At 44.2% G+C, this 21,495-nt stretch overlaps 1 protein-coding gene across 6 annotated transcripts in view; it reads right to left on the bottom strand.

Annotated features, from left to right (window-relative positions):
* The window catches only part of GRB10 (growth factor receptor bound protein 10), a 148,598-nt gene that overhangs the window by 22,222 nt on the left and 104,881 nt on the right, over positions 1-21,495 (bottom strand). For all 6 annotated transcript variants that reach the window (XR_012994654.1, XM_076330276.1, XM_076330279.1 and 3 more), the window contains exon 6: positions 3,620-3,776. Coding sequence is in view for 5 of the 6 variants with exons in the window: in XM_076330276.1 (XP_076186391.1) it covers positions 3,620-3,776 (157 nt within the window). In the remaining variant the exon portion in view is untranslated. The remainder of the gene's footprint in view (positions 1-3,619; positions 3,777-21,495) is intronic.

Genomic DNA, 21,495 nt, shown 5'->3' with positions numbered 1-21,495 from the left:
TGCTTTGAGCTTCTTGCTACAAAACGAGAAGCACAGATGTCAGTCTATTAAGTTCAATAGGTCAGACTGTCTTCAAGTGGTATTGCTGCTGAAGTGACCAGAAACGTCTCCTTTTTGTTCATCTTGATAGGCTCGACTCAGTCTCCTCTACACACTTCCTAGAAGAACAGGACAGACTTTTTCCCCCCTCCAAAATTGCCCTGTATTACTATCTAAACTTATACAGAACTGCAGAACTGATACAAGATGGAAAAAGGAGCTGGATTCCATCATGAACAACTCGCAGGCATGGCCCAAAATTCTCAATTAGAGAATCACTACAAATGACAGGTGGACCAAAGTGTGAAATAGTCCGCCCTGTTTTCGTATTTTAGCAAGCACTGTGTCTAACTGTTCCACTTTTAATGCGTTCAGATTAAGGCAAATCAAATTCAATGCACACGTAAACAAGAAAATCTATGTACGAAACTGTGCAGCGATTCTTTCTTCTAACCCTACATGTATTTCAGAGCCCTGCTACTTTTCTTTCCTGCTTCAACTATATTAAATGAGATGGACAGTCAATTCTGGAGCTGGAAAAATGAGGTTTGTAGGTAGGGATTCTTTCAGTGTCCAGACACACGCTATCATGACAGTCTGTCTCCATTATTATTATTATTATTATTTCTGTTAATGTCCAATACGGATATCTCAGTCCCCGTCCTCAACTGATGATAGTTAAGCATGGGAGAACACCACATTTTATGAACAGGTTAGGTGTATTTCTAGTTGCAAACAAAATAACGGGACCAATTCGAGTTTCACAGACTGCTTAAATCTTGACCACAAAGTGTTTTAGATACTAGTGGTACAGTGCAGCAGGAACCACTTCCACATGTTAAATCTAAGCAAGTCTGATGATAAATTGTCACACCATTGCCTCCAGAGAGAACACAAATACTTTGTGCAGTCCAGTAACTGTTCGAAGTTATTTGCAGGCACGCATGTTATTTGGAATACACTTGACTATGCGTGCAAAGTAAGCAGTCAGGTGAAGGTTCCTTAAAAACTGGGACCTAGAAGATCACCATAGGGATAAATAAGCAGCTGACTTAAAAAATCTGGTCTTGTCCTCAGTTTGCCCAACAGTAAAAAGATGAACTGGTTCTGCAAACTGAGCTCTTTTGGAAAGTAGTATTAGGCAAGATCAGGAGGAAAAAAAAGATAGTGAACTTAATAAAGGAACTCTCCTTTTTTGGTGGGCTTCAAGATTACCACCTACAGCATTAAGTCAGCAAGGATGTCTCGAGTAAGAAATAATGTCTTCTGGAAACACAGAATTCTCACTGCTCTTAAACCATATTTCTTTCCACACTGCTACGTATCTATTCGCCATTGTTTCATACTACATTGGATGTACTGTCAGCAATCTTATTTCTAGAGGGAAAAACATGGAACATCAGACACCTGACTGTAACTTCACCTAAGGTGCAGGCAGATTACTACCTTGAACTGACAGTCTCTGAAATTCAGGGAAGCATTTAAGCTACTGAGAAGCTAGAAATAAGCATCTGTATAACAAAAAATTCAAACTGCAGCCAAAACTGGGTGGATGCATGAAAGTTTGTATTTAAAGGTTATTGAATACGTCACCGTGCATACTGTGGTGCCCAAATACAAGAAACTGGATGTTGTTGTCTCCCATTAAACGAACTCTTTTATTCCCTCTTCTGTCCACATCCTTTCAAATATGTGAAATCTGTATCATTACATCTTTTTTGACGCTTTAAATACTTTTTTTTTGGTCTGTTCGCTTTATGCCCTCAAAGGCTGCATTACTTTTCACGCAGATCTACTGCGTGGCCTACAGAGGACAGCCCTGGAGCGGTCCCTGCGGAACAAAGTTTGGCGGCTGCTGAAGCCCCAACCTGCACACCCCGTTTCAGGCCCCGCTTTGTGCTTCAGTGTGAAACAGAGGTCCAAGGCAGGCAGGTCCCCATGTATATAAATGCAGCCCGATAAGTATCTTGCTCTTTTCCCATCATTGTTAATTACCAAGTTATTTGTGTGTAAACAGAAGCTTTTGATTTCCTAATCAGCCTCCTGCCCGATTCATTCAGAGATGTCACACACCAGAGTTTGACAGCACAATTAGTCACCATGGAAGCTATTGTGATGTCACAAACACTGAATTGTGGCATCATTGAATGAATCTGGCAGGAGAAGGATGTTGGTTACAAAGGAGAAGGCTTCTGTTTACACAATACCTTGGTAATCAGCAATGATGGGAAAGAGAATATAGAAAAAGAGAGCCTGGTAGTTTAATGAGCATTGATGAAACTGAAAATTTGTAAAGGTTGTTAGATGCGCACATGTGGCATATTAAGCTACAGAGATAAAGATTCTGTAATTCATACCTTAATTCTTCACCTTGTCCTACGTCCTCAAAACTGAAAGTATATCACAGACATATACAAACGAGTGTCTCGTTCATTTTTTCACATATTTCTATATTAGGAGAGATACCCAATAAAACCATTAAATAATCAGGATATCCTATGTTGGGGTTTTTTTTGGAGTGCTATTCTGTAGAGCAGTGAATTTATCTGCGTTCAACAGTATCGGTTTAGGGCATTACATCTCCAGCAAACTGTTTCCTTTTTTTATTTGTAAGCATTCTGAATTACATTTTTAGACATAAAAAACCTCTGTTAGCTACAGATAGCATTCACAATTCCAGTGCCGGTGATGGCAGCTTATGATTTGTCTTCCTCCGTTTTCTAGAAAAAATTCCCCGTTAAGTATATCAACTAATACTCCAAACGCTACACTTTCTAAAGTGTTATTGTATGCTACGTAGAATTATAGATAGCGTATCTGAGCGATATGCAGTCTCAAGCTGCACAGCAGAACCCTGCAACTAATCAGTGCCACAAAATAACAGGAAAAGCAAGACTGAATAACATGAGATTCTTTCAGGTACTGTAATTAAACCAATTCACGGTGTTATTTAATTCCCCACAGTTCTTCCTCTTGCTGCCTTCTTGAAACTGTAACCATGACACCTTAATTTCAGTCAGGTGGAGGAGCTGCTGCCTGGAGAGCAGATGCCACTGCTGGTCCAGAAATTGCCCATGGATTTGCGTGTGGTGCCACCATTTTTTCCCTGCCTGAAGTCAAGTTTGGCCGACCCCCTCCCCCACCTCAGCATGTCTAGCTTTCATAAGCATTACTGTAGGTATGCAAAGCTGAGTCTGTTCACCCAGGTCTCCCAGCTGGTGATGAGCTGAGCTGTTTCACAGGACCAGTACTCTAAGGATCAAGCTTAATTTGCCTAAGCTGTTTATTTACAATAGCTTCAGACACAGCAAGGTAGCAACAGAGCACTAGCGCGAAGATTAGACAATTATTTTTCTTTTTTGTAATAAAAAACAGAGGATGGGAAATAAGAGAAGGATTTAAAATGGCTTAAACGCTTAACACATCAAATTGTAACATACAAAAAGCACGTATGTGACTTCAGCTAATTGTACAAATAAAAGCAGTGGAAAGAAAACGTTCCGGCTGGAAGCACATTAATACGAATTACACATATTTTATGTTCCCAGGTAACCATGCCACCCCTTTGACCGTTCCCTACCTAATCCTAGGTGAGGGTGATGCTCCACTAGAGTCCAGCTGTTATCATCCACACAATGACTTTTGTAAACGAGCAGCTGACAGAGGTCCCTGGCTGTCATGTCTGCTAGAATCTCGACCACCTTGCTTGTTCCATCTTCACTAAAGACTTTTACATCCTGCAACATAAAGGGTACACTTACAGATCAACAGCTCTCAACATAGGCAAACCACACAGCTACTGTAGAAAAGCATCCTCGCGGTGTGACGGTTCCAAGCACCTTGGCAGCCAGGACAAATGACATGGATGATTCACTTTGTAACACTTTCTCTTGATGCCCCCTTGCCCTATTTCCCCTCCCCCCTCCCCAACACCTCCCTGCACTAAACAAAGATTCAGCAGGGTTAATATGACCACATACACAGAAAAAGCGAGAAAGCAGGTTCTGTATAAAGCTGCGTAAGGTAAGCAAACGTGAAACAGTATCAATAGAGTACTTCGGCAACGGTGGGCGAGAGAAATTACATCCAAACACGCTCAATTTTCTTTGCGATCCTGTCGGAGGCCTCCGAACATTTACAGAGGAGCAGGCCAAGACCCCAAAGATTAAAAATGGCTCTCTTGTTCCCCACTAACTTTTGATCGTTTCGCTTGGGGAAGTCCCGCTTGCAGTTCGCCGGCAGATCAATTAGCTAGCACAGTCCACACATTTCTCTCCCTGCCCCGACTCCTCTTTTGATCCTAGCTTGAAAGTAGTTCGAAACCGAACGTGCATACGCTGCACATCCTAAATATTAATGGAGATGAGAGAACAAGTCAGGAACCTTCTCCCCACCTCCTGAATTATACAGATGCTTTCCTCTTTGCATTGTTCTGCTCAAGCGGGAGACACTTGCTGCAAAATTATTTCTCCGGGCAAACGTGCAGGTCCGAGATTTAAATCAACTCCGCATTTAAAACGCTCCGCATCCTAGTGAGAGAAGGCGAATCTAACAAAAACCTGGAGGGTAATTTGATACGGAAAATCTTACCTCAACGGCACGTAAAAGGCAGCAGTCGGAAGAACAAGATGGCATTTTAAATAGGGATTGCCTCTTGAGAGAGAGTTTGTTCTCTGCCTCCGCCGACCCTTTGTAGCCTATGGCTGGGCGCCCGGGGTGCCGGCGGTGTCAGCGGACGGCGGTACCGTACCTGTCACGTAGCCCCTGCTATGGGGACTGTTTCTGGGGAGGGAAACAACTCTGCCAGAGCTCCACTCAAAGGGTTACACGCAATCTTTGCGGTAGTGAATCAAACCACACTGTGTAGACCAATCCTAGCCCTCCCTCCGACTGATGTAATCATTTCCCACACACTATCAGACTTCCAAATTATTCCCGCCCCCCCCACCCCCCAAAAAAAAAGGAATTACAAAGGAAATTTGTTTTCGTGACCACCCACGGGCGTTGGAGACCCCTCCGGCAGCCCCGAAGTTCAAAGGCGGGGGGGAGCCGAAACCCCGGCGGCGGAGGCACGCGTGCTGCCCGAGCGCCGGCGCCGAGCCTGCCCGCAGCCCGGCCCGGCAGCGGCTGATGTCATCCGCATGCAACTTCAGCACTTGAACTTGAAGCTCCGCTCCGGGCCCCGGCGGGCGCGGGACGCGCTGCCCCCGGGCCGGGTGCTGCGGGCCGGGGGCGAGGGGGCGCGGCGGCGCCGGGCGCCCAGCGCCCGCCGGCCGCCTCCTCCCTCCCCCCCGCTCCCGCTCCCCCGGCTCCGCACAAATTCAAGCCCGGTGAGGGAGGAGTTAAAGCCCCGTCTAGCCCAAGTGACTCAAACCCGCGCGTTCAGGAAACGGCTTCATCTGACAGCGGGGATGAGCCAGCTCTTTCAGAAGTAGGCTCCGGAGGAGAGGAGAGGGGAGAGGGAGCGGCAGAGGAGGGGGAGATCCCGGTTGCTGTAGCTCTGGGGAAGGTATGCGTGCTGTACGACGCTACAGCTGCGCTCCCGCTCCCGCCGACACTTGGCCAAGTCAGAGGCATCCTCACGCACGCAGAGAAATTTGCTGGGGGGGGGGTGGGGGGTGGGGGTGTGCGCGCTTTTTGTCCTGCGGGCGCCCCTCTCTTCCGCAGCTAGCAGCCCCCCTGCAGCGGGGCCAGCCCCGCGCCGAGGCGCCGGCCGCGCTCCAGCCCGCCCCGCCGCGGGGCAGCGCGCGCGCGGAAGCGAGGGGCGCGCGCCCACGCCCGGGACAGCCGGCGGAAACCACCCCGGTTTGCAACAGGGGCGCGCAGCGCTCCCGTTCCCGCCCCGGACGGAGGCGCAAGCACGCCGAAAAGCCGGTGCCTAGCGAGAGGGAAAGCTGCCGGTTTATTTGCTTTTAGTGGGGAACGCGGAGGGGCTAATAGCCGCTTGAATTTCTTTTTAAACTACTTTTTGTCGCGATAGATTGGAAAGGCGTGACACAACCGAAAAGGTGGCGGTGAAAGAATTCCTTTCTACTTTCGGCTTGCTCGGTGCGCGTGACTCCGCTTTCTCTACTGAAACTAAACTATTTGGGATGGATTTCCTGCCTCAGGAACCAACCTGGTGACATCATTCATTCATTCATTCACTAGTCGCCGAGAAGCAGAGCCCTGCGCTCTCTGCCTCCGCCTTCACAGGGGAGCCTGCACCAGAGGAACGGCCACTTGTGCAACACCTGAAGCACAAAACCCCCTCTTTTCCTTCCCTGCTGGGAAGGAGGCAGCGATATAGGACAGGCTGCACCTGACCCTTGTCACTGCCGAGTCCCAGAAGAGCGGGGAAGCTGTTCCGCTGAGGGTGCCCCTCAAGTCCTTGCAGGTGGAAAAGAGCGAGCCGTAAGACAACCACCGCACTTTTCCCTGCTCCCGAGCACGGAAAGACCTAACGGAGTGTGGCCACTGGAAGAAGGCTGCAGCTGTCTTTTATGCTCATTCGTGCCGTGCTCCCTCGGTATGAAGTGAAGGGGCCCCGGGTACGTGTCCCACCCTCCCCCTCCCTGCCCAGAGTGTGAGCCGATGCCAGCTATCCAGAGGTACAACAGCATCTCAAAGCAGGTGCAGGGTGCATGACGTTGGCCTGTGCCTCGGTGCGCGACTCTGCTGCAACGCCACGTCTTTCCTCCCGCGCGTCAGGCCCCGCTCTTCCCACGCCACAGTGACTATTGGAGCTATGTTACAAACGCGGGTACGTTCACTGGCAGGGACGGTCAGCAGTGGGGGTTTTTAATGATGCCTTTAAAGCCCAGGGACGAGGGTTCAGTGGGTGGACGGCATGAACGCAGAAATGAGCAAGTTAACTTCACTGACTATTAATAGTGCTGTGTTTGCTATCAAGGACAGCGCAAGGCCGTGTATCACCACTGACATCACGGATATAAAAGACTGCATCAGGAGGGGATGTAACGGCCTGAGCTGAACCCTGCCTGCCCTAGAGGATGGGAGAGAGAAGTGAGACGAAACTCCTTGCCTCTGCAGAGGCAAGAGTGCAACGGCCCCTAAGATGCTTACGCGAAAGGCATGGGGATTTCGTGTCCCCACATGATGCTGCAGAGCATGGCGTATAACAACAAATATGAAACCGGCTCGACGACAAAGCTTCAGCTCAAACTTTCTGACAGTTTCCGTGACAAAAGAGGCAGATAACAATATTCCTGTACCACGGATAGGACTTAATTTAAAGTCAATTGGTCAAATCCAACCCTCTCACGTTTCCTATCTTCTTTTTTCTTCTTTTTTTCAAGGAAGCATCTCCTACTTTAAGATGTTCAGGGCTCCCTATTCAAACTTCTTCCAGCAGAAACACTGTTTAACTTGAAAAATTGATTTGGGGGTTATTATTTACAAAGGGAAACGAAGCAGAATTCCTTCTGAATAAAATACTCCGATAATGAAAACACTTAGCCTGAAGAGAGGTTCAGAAAGTTAGTGTGACACTTTTGCCCTGCATCCCTCCGAGAAATGCAGTGAAATGCAACAGCAGACTGCCTGCAACAGTGATTTACAAAAGGCCCTAATTACGTCAGCAGCACAAGGCACCTTCTATTCAAAATTAAGGTTAAGAATGCTAAGCCAACCAGAGCACTATATTGGCTGAACATTCAGTGCTTTACAGTGCAAAGGAGCAGATAACAGACTGCACCATTGTTCTGGGAAGAATTCTTCCCCCAAGCTTTTTTTTTTTTTTCTTTTTTGAAAGACAGAAAGACTTAAAAATTAAAAATTTAAAAGAACATTAATATTCATCACTTCAGTGGTTTCATATAATGGGTCGCGTATCTTGAGTACCCTCATGGCTGTTTCATTTTCCAGCCTCAGTTCCTCAACCTCACTGCAGTATTTTGTGTGCATCAAGTAACGCAAACATTATTAGGAACAAGGACAAAAAAAACCCCAGTCGTGTCACGGTCACGTTACTTCTTCTCCACTTCCCTTCTTCTGCAAAAGAAAACCTGTGACTATATACCATTATCATAAAAATTCACGCTTTTAAATGACGTTATGCTGAAAATCTTCAGCATCAAACAGATCCAAATTTGCATTCTACAATCTGAAATTAATCACGGTGTAATTTGTATCAGTGCAAACCAACCTTTGTTATCCTGGATTATGACTCCAAACTAAGTATAAGGAGAGAGTACCAGTTATCAGAAGGCCCTCTGACTGAACTCTAATAGGTAAAAGGTTTCAGTACACTAGTTCTTCACGAGTTTCCCTTTATAAGAGATGAAGATCAGAGACATCACAGAAAGCCATTAAAATACACTGAAGAGTCACTACCAAGAGCTGCAGAAACTGAAAATCAGTCCAGCAAGTTTTGACTTTCATCCCCCGATTTCACTCATCAAGATTGTTCAGACATGAGAACCATACCATCAGTGAGGTAAATAGAAAGAAAACTGAATTGAAATGCAAGTACATTGCACAAGCAGAAGGAGCAATTTATTGCAGAAGGCACTTGTGTACCAGGCAGGCATTTGCTGTTTGCACTGGAACCCTGTTTTGATGAGATCATTTTTCCGAAAGCTTTCTATACTCAAAGCTCATGGGCTCACAAGAGCAGAGTCGAGAGTTACTGGAGGAATGGGGAAGCTTTCAGTTAGGATCAGTCAACTCAAAGCTGCTGAAGACTCAGGCTCTGCATGCAAGTTACCCTTGAACTGCTATTTGCCTAGTTGAAGAGGTAACAAAAAAGGAAGGTTTTGCTTCCTGAAGTTGCAAACCTTTGACAAAGAAAAGCCTCTACGCATGCTCTGTGCACACCTGACAGGCAAGCAACTCAGTCAACCACATCTATACACTGGAGCACCAGCCAGTCCCCCCTTTACTTGCCCAGCAGCATTAAGGCAGCTTTATAACTCACGGGAATCTCAAGTGCTGCAATAAAATAAATATATAGGTCAATCCTATGGCTCTTTTTGCCTCCTCTGTTGCACAGATTGTGCAGGAAAAAAGCCCTTTAGAGAAACAGCAGCAGTAACAGAAATACGTTGCAGATAGGATCACTTATATAGAAGGCATCAGATAGTACTTCCTTATGAAAGAAAAACAACTGTGAGTTATTTGATCATTGCTTTTTTTCCCTACATATAAACATAAAACCCTAGGAAATGCTGAGGTTAAGGTTCTTATAGCAACATTAACTCTCTCCTCTAGCATATACTATATTTAGGTACACATTTAAAGCCTATGAACAACAAAGGAGAACAACTGTTGTAAGATCAAGATCTTAGTCTTTGAGTTTCATATTCAGAACAGCAATCTTAAAAAAAAAAGGACTTAAGTTTGCCATGTTACAAAACCCTGATTCTGTCCCTCTTCGCTGGGCTATTGAATTTTAAATCCATTTCCGAGAGTCAGAGGAATAACTTGACTTGAAGGGGAATCACAGTATCATCATATATTCAGTGGTCCTCAAACACCAACACTGAAGTCATGAACTCTGTGAGGGTTGTACCAGCAAGACAGGTTTTGGGAATCACGGTGGCGTGGGCAGAGAAGGGCAGGATTAGCGCTGGGTTCAAGTCAGCATCTATATTTGGAGGGTTAGTGCTTCTGAACCTGTCATGTACGAATGCTCAGGCCCACGTTCACCACAGGTAATTTTAGAGAGTTAAATTCCTTCTGAAGCTAAGGGAGAGAGGTGGGGTAACTTAAGATCCAAAACACATGACAAAGGCATTTGTGTCTCTCTGCTAGCTGCGGAGGGAATCTAGGCTCCTGACTCTGGACTTCAGCTGGATGCCGTAAGCTATATTGGCTGAATTTGGGCCACGGTGACTAATCAAGCAAACATGTCTCTCTGCACTACTGGCATAATTACACACTGCAATTGTTGACATTTGAGCTTAAAAAAAAAAGCAAAGTGTGTGATGTTGCATATACACAAAGCACATTTAAAGGAACATATACAACGAGCACATTCGGGGTACTATGAAAGTTTAAAACCCAAATAGTGTAAAAACAAGCCAAAGCTTTTCCTCCTCTCATTCAAAACTACGTGTGAAAATGGCTATTTGTTACCGAGGCACCGGATGAAGTCTATACTCATTATCTGTTTCTATCTTCTCAAAACTTAAAGCACTAATGCCCTCTGTATAGGCTGAGGCTTGTCTAGCAACTGCATCAAAGCTTCTTCAGAAATCTCAGCTGTTTACATACAAAGGTGTGAACTGTGCAATGTACTTTTAAGAAAAGACTGTACAGCGCATGTTTTCAAGACATAACCACTGCCTGCATGAACAAAAGACTTATTCCAACATGTGCTGACATACTTAGAGGCTGAAGGTTTGGAAGCTGTAAGCTGCTACCCTGTAATTTCCATATTTTACAAATAAATAGCAGAATGCCGGTTTAAGTGATACATACCTACGTGCAGACAACACACCGATTTTGTGACAGTATCCCCAAAATCTGTTTCGCTCTTTCCCACTTTGGTTTAATGCTCACATGTTCAGATAAATCATTTGACCCGTTTGACATTTTCACGTCTTCCCACTCGATTCCTCGTTTGCCTCTCATTTTTAGGTAAAAGAAAGCAGAAAGACTAATTTTCAGTCCTTTTAAGAGTAACAACAGGTCTTTATGAATTTTGCAGAAGCTTCTGGGTATTTGCAGGATGCTGGAAGACAAAAAGCTTGGGAAGCAGTCTGGATAGGCTTTGACAGAGTACCAGTCCACACCAGCGGGAAGGCAGCCCAGCAATAGCCAGCTCACCCAGTCCCAAATCTGGGGGTCCAGACTCTTCCTGTGGTCACAGCACTGACAGCTTACATTTTCTTCTTCGCCTGCATCCTCCCCCACCCAGCATTTCCCATCAGTTTTGACTGTAAGTCTGTAAATGAGCTCCCTTCTCCCCACACAGCTCCTCCCAACAGCAATTGCTTTTCATGCAAAAATCCTTTCTAGTTTCGAGATCCTTTATGTACGGAAAAAAAGATAGTTACAGGCACTGTTACACTCCTTTGATTATGTAATGAAAGACATTAAGTAATGTTGCTGGCATTAACCTTTATCTTTCATATATTTTATTGTGCAATTTATCCCTAGATAGTTTGCAATCTTCCTCAGCTGTGCTTACAGAATGCATTATTTATTGTCTGAATTTGCTCCAAGAGAAAGGTTCAGTAGAAAAGTTCTTGCAAACACAATTTAAGTCACTAACAACCCTAGAAAGGGTAATACAAAGAAAAACCATAATAATTTCTTGATTAAAATTCTTAAGTAACCAAGCTAGTTACTGACTATTTTAAATTGTTTTGCCATTATAAATTACTCTGCAGAGAAGGAATTATTACCACATCTTCCTTGCTGCACAGGCTTTCAACCACAAGAACCACATTAATTTGAAGCTTGGCAGACAGCACAACAAGGCTCCAGGGAGCAGCTTCCCATAGGATTTAGAAAAATGGCGCAGGTCCCGAAGATTTGGATGGCTCCTTCTTTCCCAGTAGGACACTGTGACAACTGCAGCTGAGGCACTTGCCATCTGAGTGCCCAGGCCACCCTATGAGCCAGAAAGCCATTTCAGCATAGGGTCCGGCAACGTACAATTGGCTTCTCACTTTGATTTGCTATTGTCCAAGTACAACTTCTACAGGGGTAGTCCAGAAAATTCCCCTTCCTTTGCACGCTCTTCTGAGGGGAAAGGAGCAGAGAGGTTGCAGAGCAGAAAAGAGGAACACCATTAAGGGTTGTATATATGTATATAGCTAGACTCGGCTCCAGCCCTCCATTTGCATGCACCGGTCCAGCCACGTATTACTAGGAAAGGGATCGGAGACTACTTTTGAAGATGTCTTTGGAAACTGAGGATTAGTATCTGAAAATATGTGCATTTTTAATGCATGGGAAAACCTCTGGGGCACTGTCTGTCTCTTATCTGATACAATGGGACCTTGGGATTTTGACTGTGGTTGAGATAATAACAGAAATGAAATAAAACAACAACAACAGCCCAACAATCAGGGACGATGCCAAATAAGCTATATTTGGAATGTCCAGACATGACAAAACAAACACATTATTTTAAGAACCGATAGTTATGAAATTTGTCTTGAACAACTGCAATCCAGTTTACCTAGTCTGGTAGCAAAGGAATCTAAGCAAGCATAAGATGCAGAGCTGGACAGAAATTACAAACTCAGAATGCAATACAGAGGAAGACAAAGACAGACCCCCTTCCCTCTCCTGTTTCTTCCTCCCTTCTCCCAAAAAAAGTAATCACAAGGAGTGAAAAAGCCAAGGATTTAAGGACTTGTGAGTTTGTTCCCTGGTGCTTGCAAGTGCAGAGTTCCTAAGGTTTTCTCTGCAGCCCTGAAGGCTAAAATAAATTAAAAATATTAATGAAAACAAGTTCTTAGCTGAAGCTCCTAGATCTGACAAGTCTTGCCAGAATTGACGACAGTAGGATAAAAAGAGTTTTCACGAGACATACAGAGGTGCGCTAGAGTAAAAAAAAAAGAAACAAATCAATTAAAGAGTCCCTTTATTCCCCCCCACATCCCGAAGAACCAACACTGACATCCCAGACCAGGCAGTTACACCAAAGCTGCCGGGAGAGAGGGGGAAGCTGGAAACCAAAACAAAAAATTAAACTTTTTAAGAAAAACTCTATTAACTTAATATGCGTAGCTTGACAGAGAAGAATAAAGTACGGTATATCACATGGAGACACAATACAGGGCTACAACCAACCAAAGTGTGAAAATACGAATATGAGAACAACTTAGGGTAGGGAAAAAGGTAATGGAAGCTAATGGAAAATAAGGCAAAACATGGAGAAAGACTCCTAACAAAGACTGGCTATAACCTCCAGGCACTCAAGGAATGATGACCACTTAACGATGAGAACCTGAAGTATAAATACACTATGAAACTCACAGCCTAACGGCCTCCATGTGCTGAAAATCCCAAAAGCTCAAGCACACCTTGGAAATATAAATTTCCCCACTCTGATAGTGTCAGTCGCAACCCACAATAGGTTTTCCCCATAGGGCTGAATTCATACTGCCCTGACAATGTAAGAGGGGTGCTTTGTAACGAGTGGGTGACAGGCTTAACTACAGCAGCATGGCAAAGCATCCCTAATGCCCGGCCGTCAGCTGCCTCCTCTCGCTGTACAGTATTCAGCAATATTGCTTAACTTCCCGTCTCCCAAGCTACCGGCTCTGGAAGCCGGCGATTTCAAGCAGCGAGTATCGGCTAATTGTTGCTGCCTGCAATGTTCAGGATGTTTTATGGGTCAGTTTGTCACACGCACACAATAAATGCTTTTAACAGAGCTGCTCGCATTGGGAGAGTATTTTTGCGCAACTGTGTAAGCATCGATTGTGTGGCCAGAATTAACCCCCTGCAGATCTTAGCCCAGGAAAAGTTATGTCAATGGGAGAAGAGGGCTCATGTTTTCCTCTCCCCAAGGCATGTAATTCTCATTTTCAGCAATTGCTTTAATGGGAAACTGCTCCATAAAATTGCTCTGCTGTTCAATTTTTGGTAAATTTAGATATCGGAAGAAAACAATGGTTTTCCCCAAATGCAAGAATGATATATCAAAAGTCTCCAGGGCTGATGCAAAATCTGGGGTTATGTCACTATGGCTAAGCTGGATATTCTCTCTTGAATGCAGCTAGCCCCATGCAAATCTCACTCCCTTCCAACCTGCTAAGAATTATTCATTTTCAGTGGGAAAAAAGTGAGAAAAATATTGGCGAAAACCCAAACACAACCGTACAAGAGATTTATTAGCATACAGTGTCTAACCATTCCACCCCAAAACACCTAGTGTAGAGATCCAAGTTACCAAGAAATTTTTCACATCTCTCACTGCTCTGCTTCACTGCTGCACTCATCCATCCGTGCACGCTACGGCAGGACCAACTCACGACTTTTAACTCCATGGCAAGCGCCTCTAACTTATCTATTTCCAAGTTCCCTCTCCAGGGCTTGCTCGAGACCATTTTGCACACCCCTTCCTTCTCGTAGGGGCACCACAAACAAAAAACAAACACAAAAAAACCCACACAACCCAACCCTTTGCTTCGCTTACAGGGACAAATTCCCTGCTACCATGGTTACCGCTCCAACTTCTCTTGTGGAACTAGAAATAAAAAAAAAAAAAAAAATCAACTTCCCTGAGAACAGACGGCTATATAATGTTAGCTCTCCCTCCCTCCCCTCACTCATCATTGTTAGCCACTAAATCAGCTACATCTGGCGTATTTAATTTGGACTAAATAAAATGTCACTAATTAAAAAGATGCCAAACAAGCAATACATGACATTATAGAAACAGAGAGCTTAGTATCTGAACACAGCCTATTAGGAACTGAAAGGATTCAACTAGTTTTTACCAAAAGCTGAGAAACAAAGGCAACTAAATGGTCCTCTATACAATCTTACTCACAACAAAGTCCTCTAGAAGCTCTCCCCTATCATCTAGGTGTACCGAGGTTTCCAAGCACTAATTCCTGGAGCAGCAGTGGCTCAAAAGCAAAGTAGTTAGCTCATTATAGATGGTATTATTCGGCTGGAAGTCTGCAGCCTTCATTCCAACTTTTAAAAAGATTACTTTGCTAAAGCTACAATGAATAAGATGTTCAGCAGACACGCACACAAATTGCTTTAAAGGACCCGTGGCCACGTAGCTGTCTGAACAGTTAACAGCCTCTCCTCTCCTATGTTCTCCGTACTGTTTTCAGCAGCCTAATTTGAAGTATCACACACCGCTCCATCCATCCTCTCTTGCAACTCCTCTCCTTAGCCCATCCCTGAAGACCAACGTGTCAGCTCTCTGCATCTCCCATCGCAGATCATACCACGGAGACATGAGCGCTGCTTTGTGTTGCTGACCAACACAGCTACCTGTTCGAAAGCAGCTCCTCTTACCTTGACATCAGTACACCCTCCCCCTTGATGATTCACATCGTACTCCTAGACCAGGCTTTCACCTTTGTGGGTACATCATTATCAGTATTCCACTGCCATTTATCAGATTTCAGTGCAAAGCTTCACTGAATCATATAAACCTCTTTTCACAGCCCTTAAATGTTTTCCATCATCTTTTTTGCCAACTGGTAATCTTTCATTCTAAAGCTGTACTATCCCTTAAGATTAGTTGAATAAGCATTTGAGTGATTTCATTTTTAGTGCCTCCAATGCTAAGGATTTCCCATGAGAACAGATCATCATCTAAGTGCTCTGGTCCAGGTTCTCAGCATTTATAAATCGGACGACTGGCTCCTCTCTATTTTTGCTGATGTATGAAGTAGAACAGATATTTATGTATACTTCGATTGCCATTGCTTAATTTCAGTACTGTTGATGGCCAAATAAGATTCAAACATTCAACACAGAAATCCCCCCCTAAAGTAAATTTTAACAGAATTCTTACAAGATGTTCAGGTGGATTATGTTGATAATGCTGGCACACACTAGGCAAGTAAAAAGATTACTCTTCTTAGAAACTCAGTAGTTATAAATGAATTAACAGTGAGCTTTATCATCATAATTCCAAACTTTAATATTAAGACATAACATGGAAATGATATATTTCAAAGTCATCATGCCTTTAACTTTTTTTTTTTCCCATTATAAAAGTTTAAGAACAATCACAGGATCACAGAAGAGTTGAGGTTGGAAGGGACCTCTGGAGGTCACCTGGTCCACCCCCATTCCTCAAGCAGGGCCACCTAAAGCCCGTTGCCCAGGACCATGTCCAGATGCCTTTGGAATATCTCCAAGGATGGAGCTTCCACCACCTCTCTGGGCAACCCGTGCCAGTGCCTGGTCACCCTCACAGTTAGAAGAATGTTGCCTAATGTTCAGAGGGAACCTCCTGTGTTTCAGTTTGTGCCCATTGCCTCTTGTCCTGCCACTGGGCGCCACTGAAAAGAGCCTCACTCTGTCCTCTTTGTACCCTCTTTTCAGGTACTTACATACATCCATAAGATGCCCCCGAGCTTTCTCTTGTCTAGGCTAAACAGTCCCAGCTCTCTTAGCCTTTCCTCACAGGAGAGATGCTCCAGTCCTTTAATGATCTCTGTGGCCCTTCTCCGGACTCTCTCCAGTATGTCCACATCTCTCTTGTACTGGGGAGCCCAGAACTGCACCAAGTACTCCAGGTGTGGCCTCACCAGTGCTGAATAAAGGGGAAGGATCACTTCCCCTGACCTGCTGGCAATGCTTTGCCTATGGCACCCCATGATATCATCAACCTTCTTTGCGGCAAGGGCATATCGCTGGTTCAGGTACAACTTGGTGTCCACCAGGACCCCCGGTCTTTTTCTGCCAAGCTGCTTTCCAGCTGGGTGGCCCCCAGCATGTACTGGTGCATGGGGTTGTTCCTCCCCAGGTGCAGGACTTTGCAATTGCCCTTGTTGAACTTCATGAGGTTTCTGGGCAGCCTATTTCTCTAGCCTGTAATCTCTTACACAAATAGTGCAGAGTTACATAAATACCATGGTATTAACTAAAAGCATAAAAAAAAACCCTAGTGAAGTTCGATCATAGTTTAGGAACCCTAAACGGGTCTTTTCCTAGGATCTTTCACCAGTATTTTCCCAAGCCATGCTAAAGCAGTTCAAAGTTCCCTTTAAGTTCAGTGTTTCAGAAACACCTGAAGTCCGTTTGTCAAAGGCTGATGAACTTAGCTGTGTAAGTCTAAATATGAGGTAGTGTGCTGAAACCAATGTCACAATAAAAAAAATGCTTCCTGATATAGAACTAGATAACATAATGCTAGAGATTTGATGCCAAAGCTTGCATGAAAGAAAATGCTACTTCTTCATTCAGCATCTGCTTCAGATTATTTTACATGGAAGTCACTGCTGCTCCGAAGCTGTCAAGGCATAGTCAGCTTCCAATTAAGCTATTTTATCTTTGAAGTTGATTGGAAGCAAAGCTTTCTCCTCCCAATAGGCATCCCCCTAAAAGTAGGTAATCTGATATAATTTCCAAATGTATTTATCCTGTGTTGTCCACCCAATTAAACATCTTGCACAAATGCAATCAATGAGCCTTCTCTCTAATTGAGAAGTTTATGCAACAATTTTCATGAGACTCCCATTAAACATTTAAAATAATTAGCTGTATTAGAAAGACATTTATATTCAAATAGCTTACATGCCTAGTTTCTTTGTTTAGCGTAGGCAAGTGAATATGAAAAAGATCCCCAGAGGAAAAGACCAAATATTGGGCCAAAAAAGAATCTTTTCTTTAAGACAACGGACACTCCCTAGAAACCCAATTCTGCATGGTATTAAATGGGAAATCTTTTAACAGTGGCCTTACTACTGTAGCCTATCATGGAGAAATCAACCATTTCCAAGACTCAAAAGGGCAATGACAAGGAAGCTGACTGTATCTCTATATATTGTAGATAACACATAACAGTCAGTACCTTCAAGCATGGTCCCTTCTTCCCCGTCCCCCTCTCCCTAAATTATTGGCAATAAGTTAAAGAAATCCACCATGCAAAGACACTAGTAACTTTATTTCCATCCTGGCACGAATGACAATTTTTTTTAAAGGATTTTGATGGCTCTGTATTTACATCATGGATCTTCTTTAAGAATTATGCTGAGAAAAATCTAGGTCATTGAAACCTTAAACTGAACCACAGAGAAACTGAAAGAGAATGTAAAGGCACTGATGTCAGGTTTATTTTGCCTTTTCACAAGCTCATTTTTTTCCCAGATTGATTGGCAGAAGGTAGATCAACCTTTGGACATCTTTCTTATTCTGAAGTTTCTATTTCCATGAGCAAGTTAATTCCATTCCCATCCAAAATAAAACATTTTTTAAGATGTTGTGCACTTGGCCAACAGACCCAGCTATATAAGAACAACTTTAAGAAGGCTAGGCTAAAAGGGCAAAAGTACAACTTAGATCAACATATAACAGAAGATATGTAAACATCTCAGTTTAGGATTCTGGGCAACATAATAATTTAATAGTCCCTTCTAGACAAAACTTTACTCTATAAATAAATATATATGAATGTAAACAGTGGTTTTCCTTTTTTTTTTTTAAATTTTCCCTAAACACTAACTTGGTTTTGTTATGAATCTCAATACTAAGATCTGCTTCCTTTAGACTATATGCTTATTGCAGTCTTCCATTTATGTAAAACTAGTAACATCATACAAATTTCATTCTATAGATTTCAAATTATACCACCTACTTCTTCCGTTCAACCACCATGTAGAATTTCTTAGGTTAAATACATAGTTGTACACGTCAAAACTAATTTATTTTGAAGTGAAAAGTGTCCATTAAGAACATATTGCATTAATAATTATAATTTGCAATAATTAATTATTATTGGCTATAATTATTACTAAAACTGCATCCAACACAAATCAGCAAATGTCACTCTTCATCACTCTTTATTCATTCACATAGAGACAATCCTACACATGGGAAAAACTTTATTGCCTTTTCCAGCTTCAGAAGGTTGTGTCTTCAGATGGTGGTTTAGCAAAACCACCATAAGGTTTCTTATTGGAGAAAAATCTATCTTGCCTTTTGTACAATGTAGAAAAGTGTCACAACATTTGCTTCTTCCACAACTCCCCCATCTTGTTGCACAAGATTACACATGGCAAAAGTAAAAATTTTGGCTAGCTGCAGGGTATTAACAAAAAATACTCTGTACTGAAACTATTTTCAGTTCAACTGTTGCTCATACACCCTTCAACATAACAGACACTGATCAGACCCGAAGTGTAACTTGTAAGAAATACGTGGTTTTGTGGGTTTGTTGCCAGAGTTCTGCAGGTTCTTCTTTCAGTGCACCCAGCTGTACAGAAAACAACCCAAGTTTGCTTGGCTCACATCAACTGAGGCTTTGCCAACCTATACACTCTATGAATTTCACTTTTTAAAACATAACAAAATAGCTAGTGCATGAACTTACTCAAGCTATACCATGAAAACTGTGTTTAAAGAATAATTGAAAAGGTTCATCCTGTTCTAGATGCCATATAACGTATTTTATAGAATAGTTCGGGTTAGAAGGGACCTCTAAAGGTCATCTAGTCCAACCCCCCCCCTGCAATGAGCAGGGACATCTTCAACTCGATCAGGTTGCTCAGAGCCCCGTCCAACCTGACCTTGAAGGTTTCCAGGGATGGGGCATCCACCACCTCTCTGGGCAACCTGTGCCAGTGTTCTACCACCCTCAGCGTAAAAACTTTCTTCCTTATACCTAGTCTAAATCTACCCTCTTTTGGTTTAAAACCATTCCCCCTTGTCCTGTCGCAACAGGCCCTGCTAAAAAGTTTGCCGCCATCTTTCTTATAAGCCCCCTTTAAGTACTGATAGGCTGCAAGAAGGTCTCCCCGAAGCCTTCTCTTCTCCAGGCTGAACAACCCCAGCTCTCTCAGCCTTTCTTCATAGGAGAGGTGTTCCATCCCCCTGGTCATTTTCGTGGCCCTCTTCTGGATCCGCTCCAACAGGTCCATGTTGCTGTGCTGAGGGCTCCAGAGCTGGACACAGTACTCCAGGTGGGGTCTCACCAGAGCAGAGTAGAGGGGCAGAATCACCTCCCTCGCCCTGCTGGCCACGCTTCTTTGGATGCAGCCCAGGATATGATTGGCCTTCTGGGCGGCGAGCGCACATTGCTGGCTCATGTCCAGCTTTTCATCCACCAGTACCCCCAAGTCCTTCTCGGCAGGGCTGCTCTCAATCCCTTCATCCCCTAGCCTGGATTGATACCGGGGCTTACCCCGACCCACGTGCAGGACCTTGCACTTGGCCTTGTTGAACCTCATGAGGTTCACACAGGCCCACTTCTCGAGCTTGTCCAGGTCCCTCTGGATGGCATCCTGGTCCCCTGGCATGTCGACTGCACCACTCAGCTTAGTGTCATCTACAAACTTGCTGAGGGTGAGCTCGATCCCACTGTCTATGTCACTGATGAAGATATTAAACAGTACTGTTTAATAATTAAATTTAATAATGAATAAATAAAAATTAAAACAGACCCCTGCAGGACAGCACTTGTCACTGATCTCCATCTGGACATTCAGCTGTTGACCACTACCCTCTGGATGCGACTATCCAACCAATTCCTCACCCACCGGACAGTCCACCCATCAAATCCATACCTCTCCAGTTTAGAGAGAAGGACGTTGTGGAGGACCGTGTCAAAGGCCTTACAGAGGTCCAGATAGACGACATCTGTAGCCCTTCCCGTGTCCACTGATGTAGTCACTCCATCATAGAAGGCCACTAGGTTAGTCAGGCAGGACTTGCCCTTGGTGAAGCCATGCTGGCTCTCTCAAATCACCTCCCTGTCCTCCATGTGCCTTAGCATAGCTTCCAGGAGGATCTGCTCCATGACCTTCCCAGGCACAGGCGTGAGACTGACTGGCCCGTAGTTCCCTGGGCCTTCCTTTTTTCCCCTTTTAAAAATGGGGGTTGTTTCCCCTTTTCCAGTCAGTGGGAACTTCACTGGGCTGCCACGACTTCTCAAATACGATGAACAGTGGCTTAGCAACTTCATCCTCCAGTTCCTTCAGGACCTGCAGATGGATCTCATCGGGTCCCATGGACTTGTGCACCCTCAGGTGCCTTAGATGGTCTCAAACCTGATGTTCTCCCACAGTGGGAGGCTCTTCATTCTCCCAGTCCCTGCCTTTGCCTTCTGCGGCTTGGGTGGTGAGGCTTGAGCACTTGCTGGTGAAGACCGAGGCAAAAAGGTCATTGAGTACCTCCACCTTCTCCGTGTCCTGGGCAACCAGGTCTCCCATTTCATTCCGGAGAGGGCCCACATTTTCCCTTGTCTTCCTTTTATCCCCAACGTAGCTATAGAATCTTTTCTTGTTGCCCTTGATGTCCTGGCCAGATTTAATTCTATTAGGGCTTTAGCTTTCCTAACCTGATCCCTGGCTGCTCGGACAATTTCTCTGTATTCCTCCCTCTTTGCCCTTCCACGAACAGTGCCATGTTAAGCCTAATGGCTTAACCTTCTCTGCGAAGACCATTATTTTCCATGTGTACAGACTGATTTAGATAAATTACCAGGTAGCTTCATTCTGGGGTTCAACACGGAAACCACCTTGAGATGACAAATTCAGCTTTTCTATCTGAAACATCAGAGAGACATCCTAATGATTTTGGATAGTCCATTGCAAAGATTATTAATTTGGGGAATTAACCCTCCCTTCTTCACAAACCAACTTACATTTGTTGCATTTGGTTTTCTACTCAAGACAAGAGTTGAGGGTAGCTTTCCCTAGCACCAAACCAGGAGGCAAATCAGAGGCCATTTACTTTCTGAAATGCTGGTCCAATTCCACAACCCTCTACCTTAGAAGCTCCTGCTATTACTCTCCCCTAGAGGCTTACTAGCTCTTGAAGAAGAGATATTTTTTCCCCCTGATTCTCACAGATTCCCAT

The sequence above is a fragment of the Aptenodytes patagonicus genome, chromosome 2, assembly GCF_965638725.1.
Source record: "Aptenodytes patagonicus chromosome 2, bAptPat1.pri.cur, whole genome shotgun sequence".
NCBI lineage: Eukaryota > Metazoa > Chordata > Aves > Sphenisciformes > Spheniscidae > Aptenodytes > Aptenodytes patagonicus.
The sequence above is the reverse complement of the archived record's forward strand: the minus strand, read 5'-3'. Positions and strand labels throughout refer to the sequence as shown.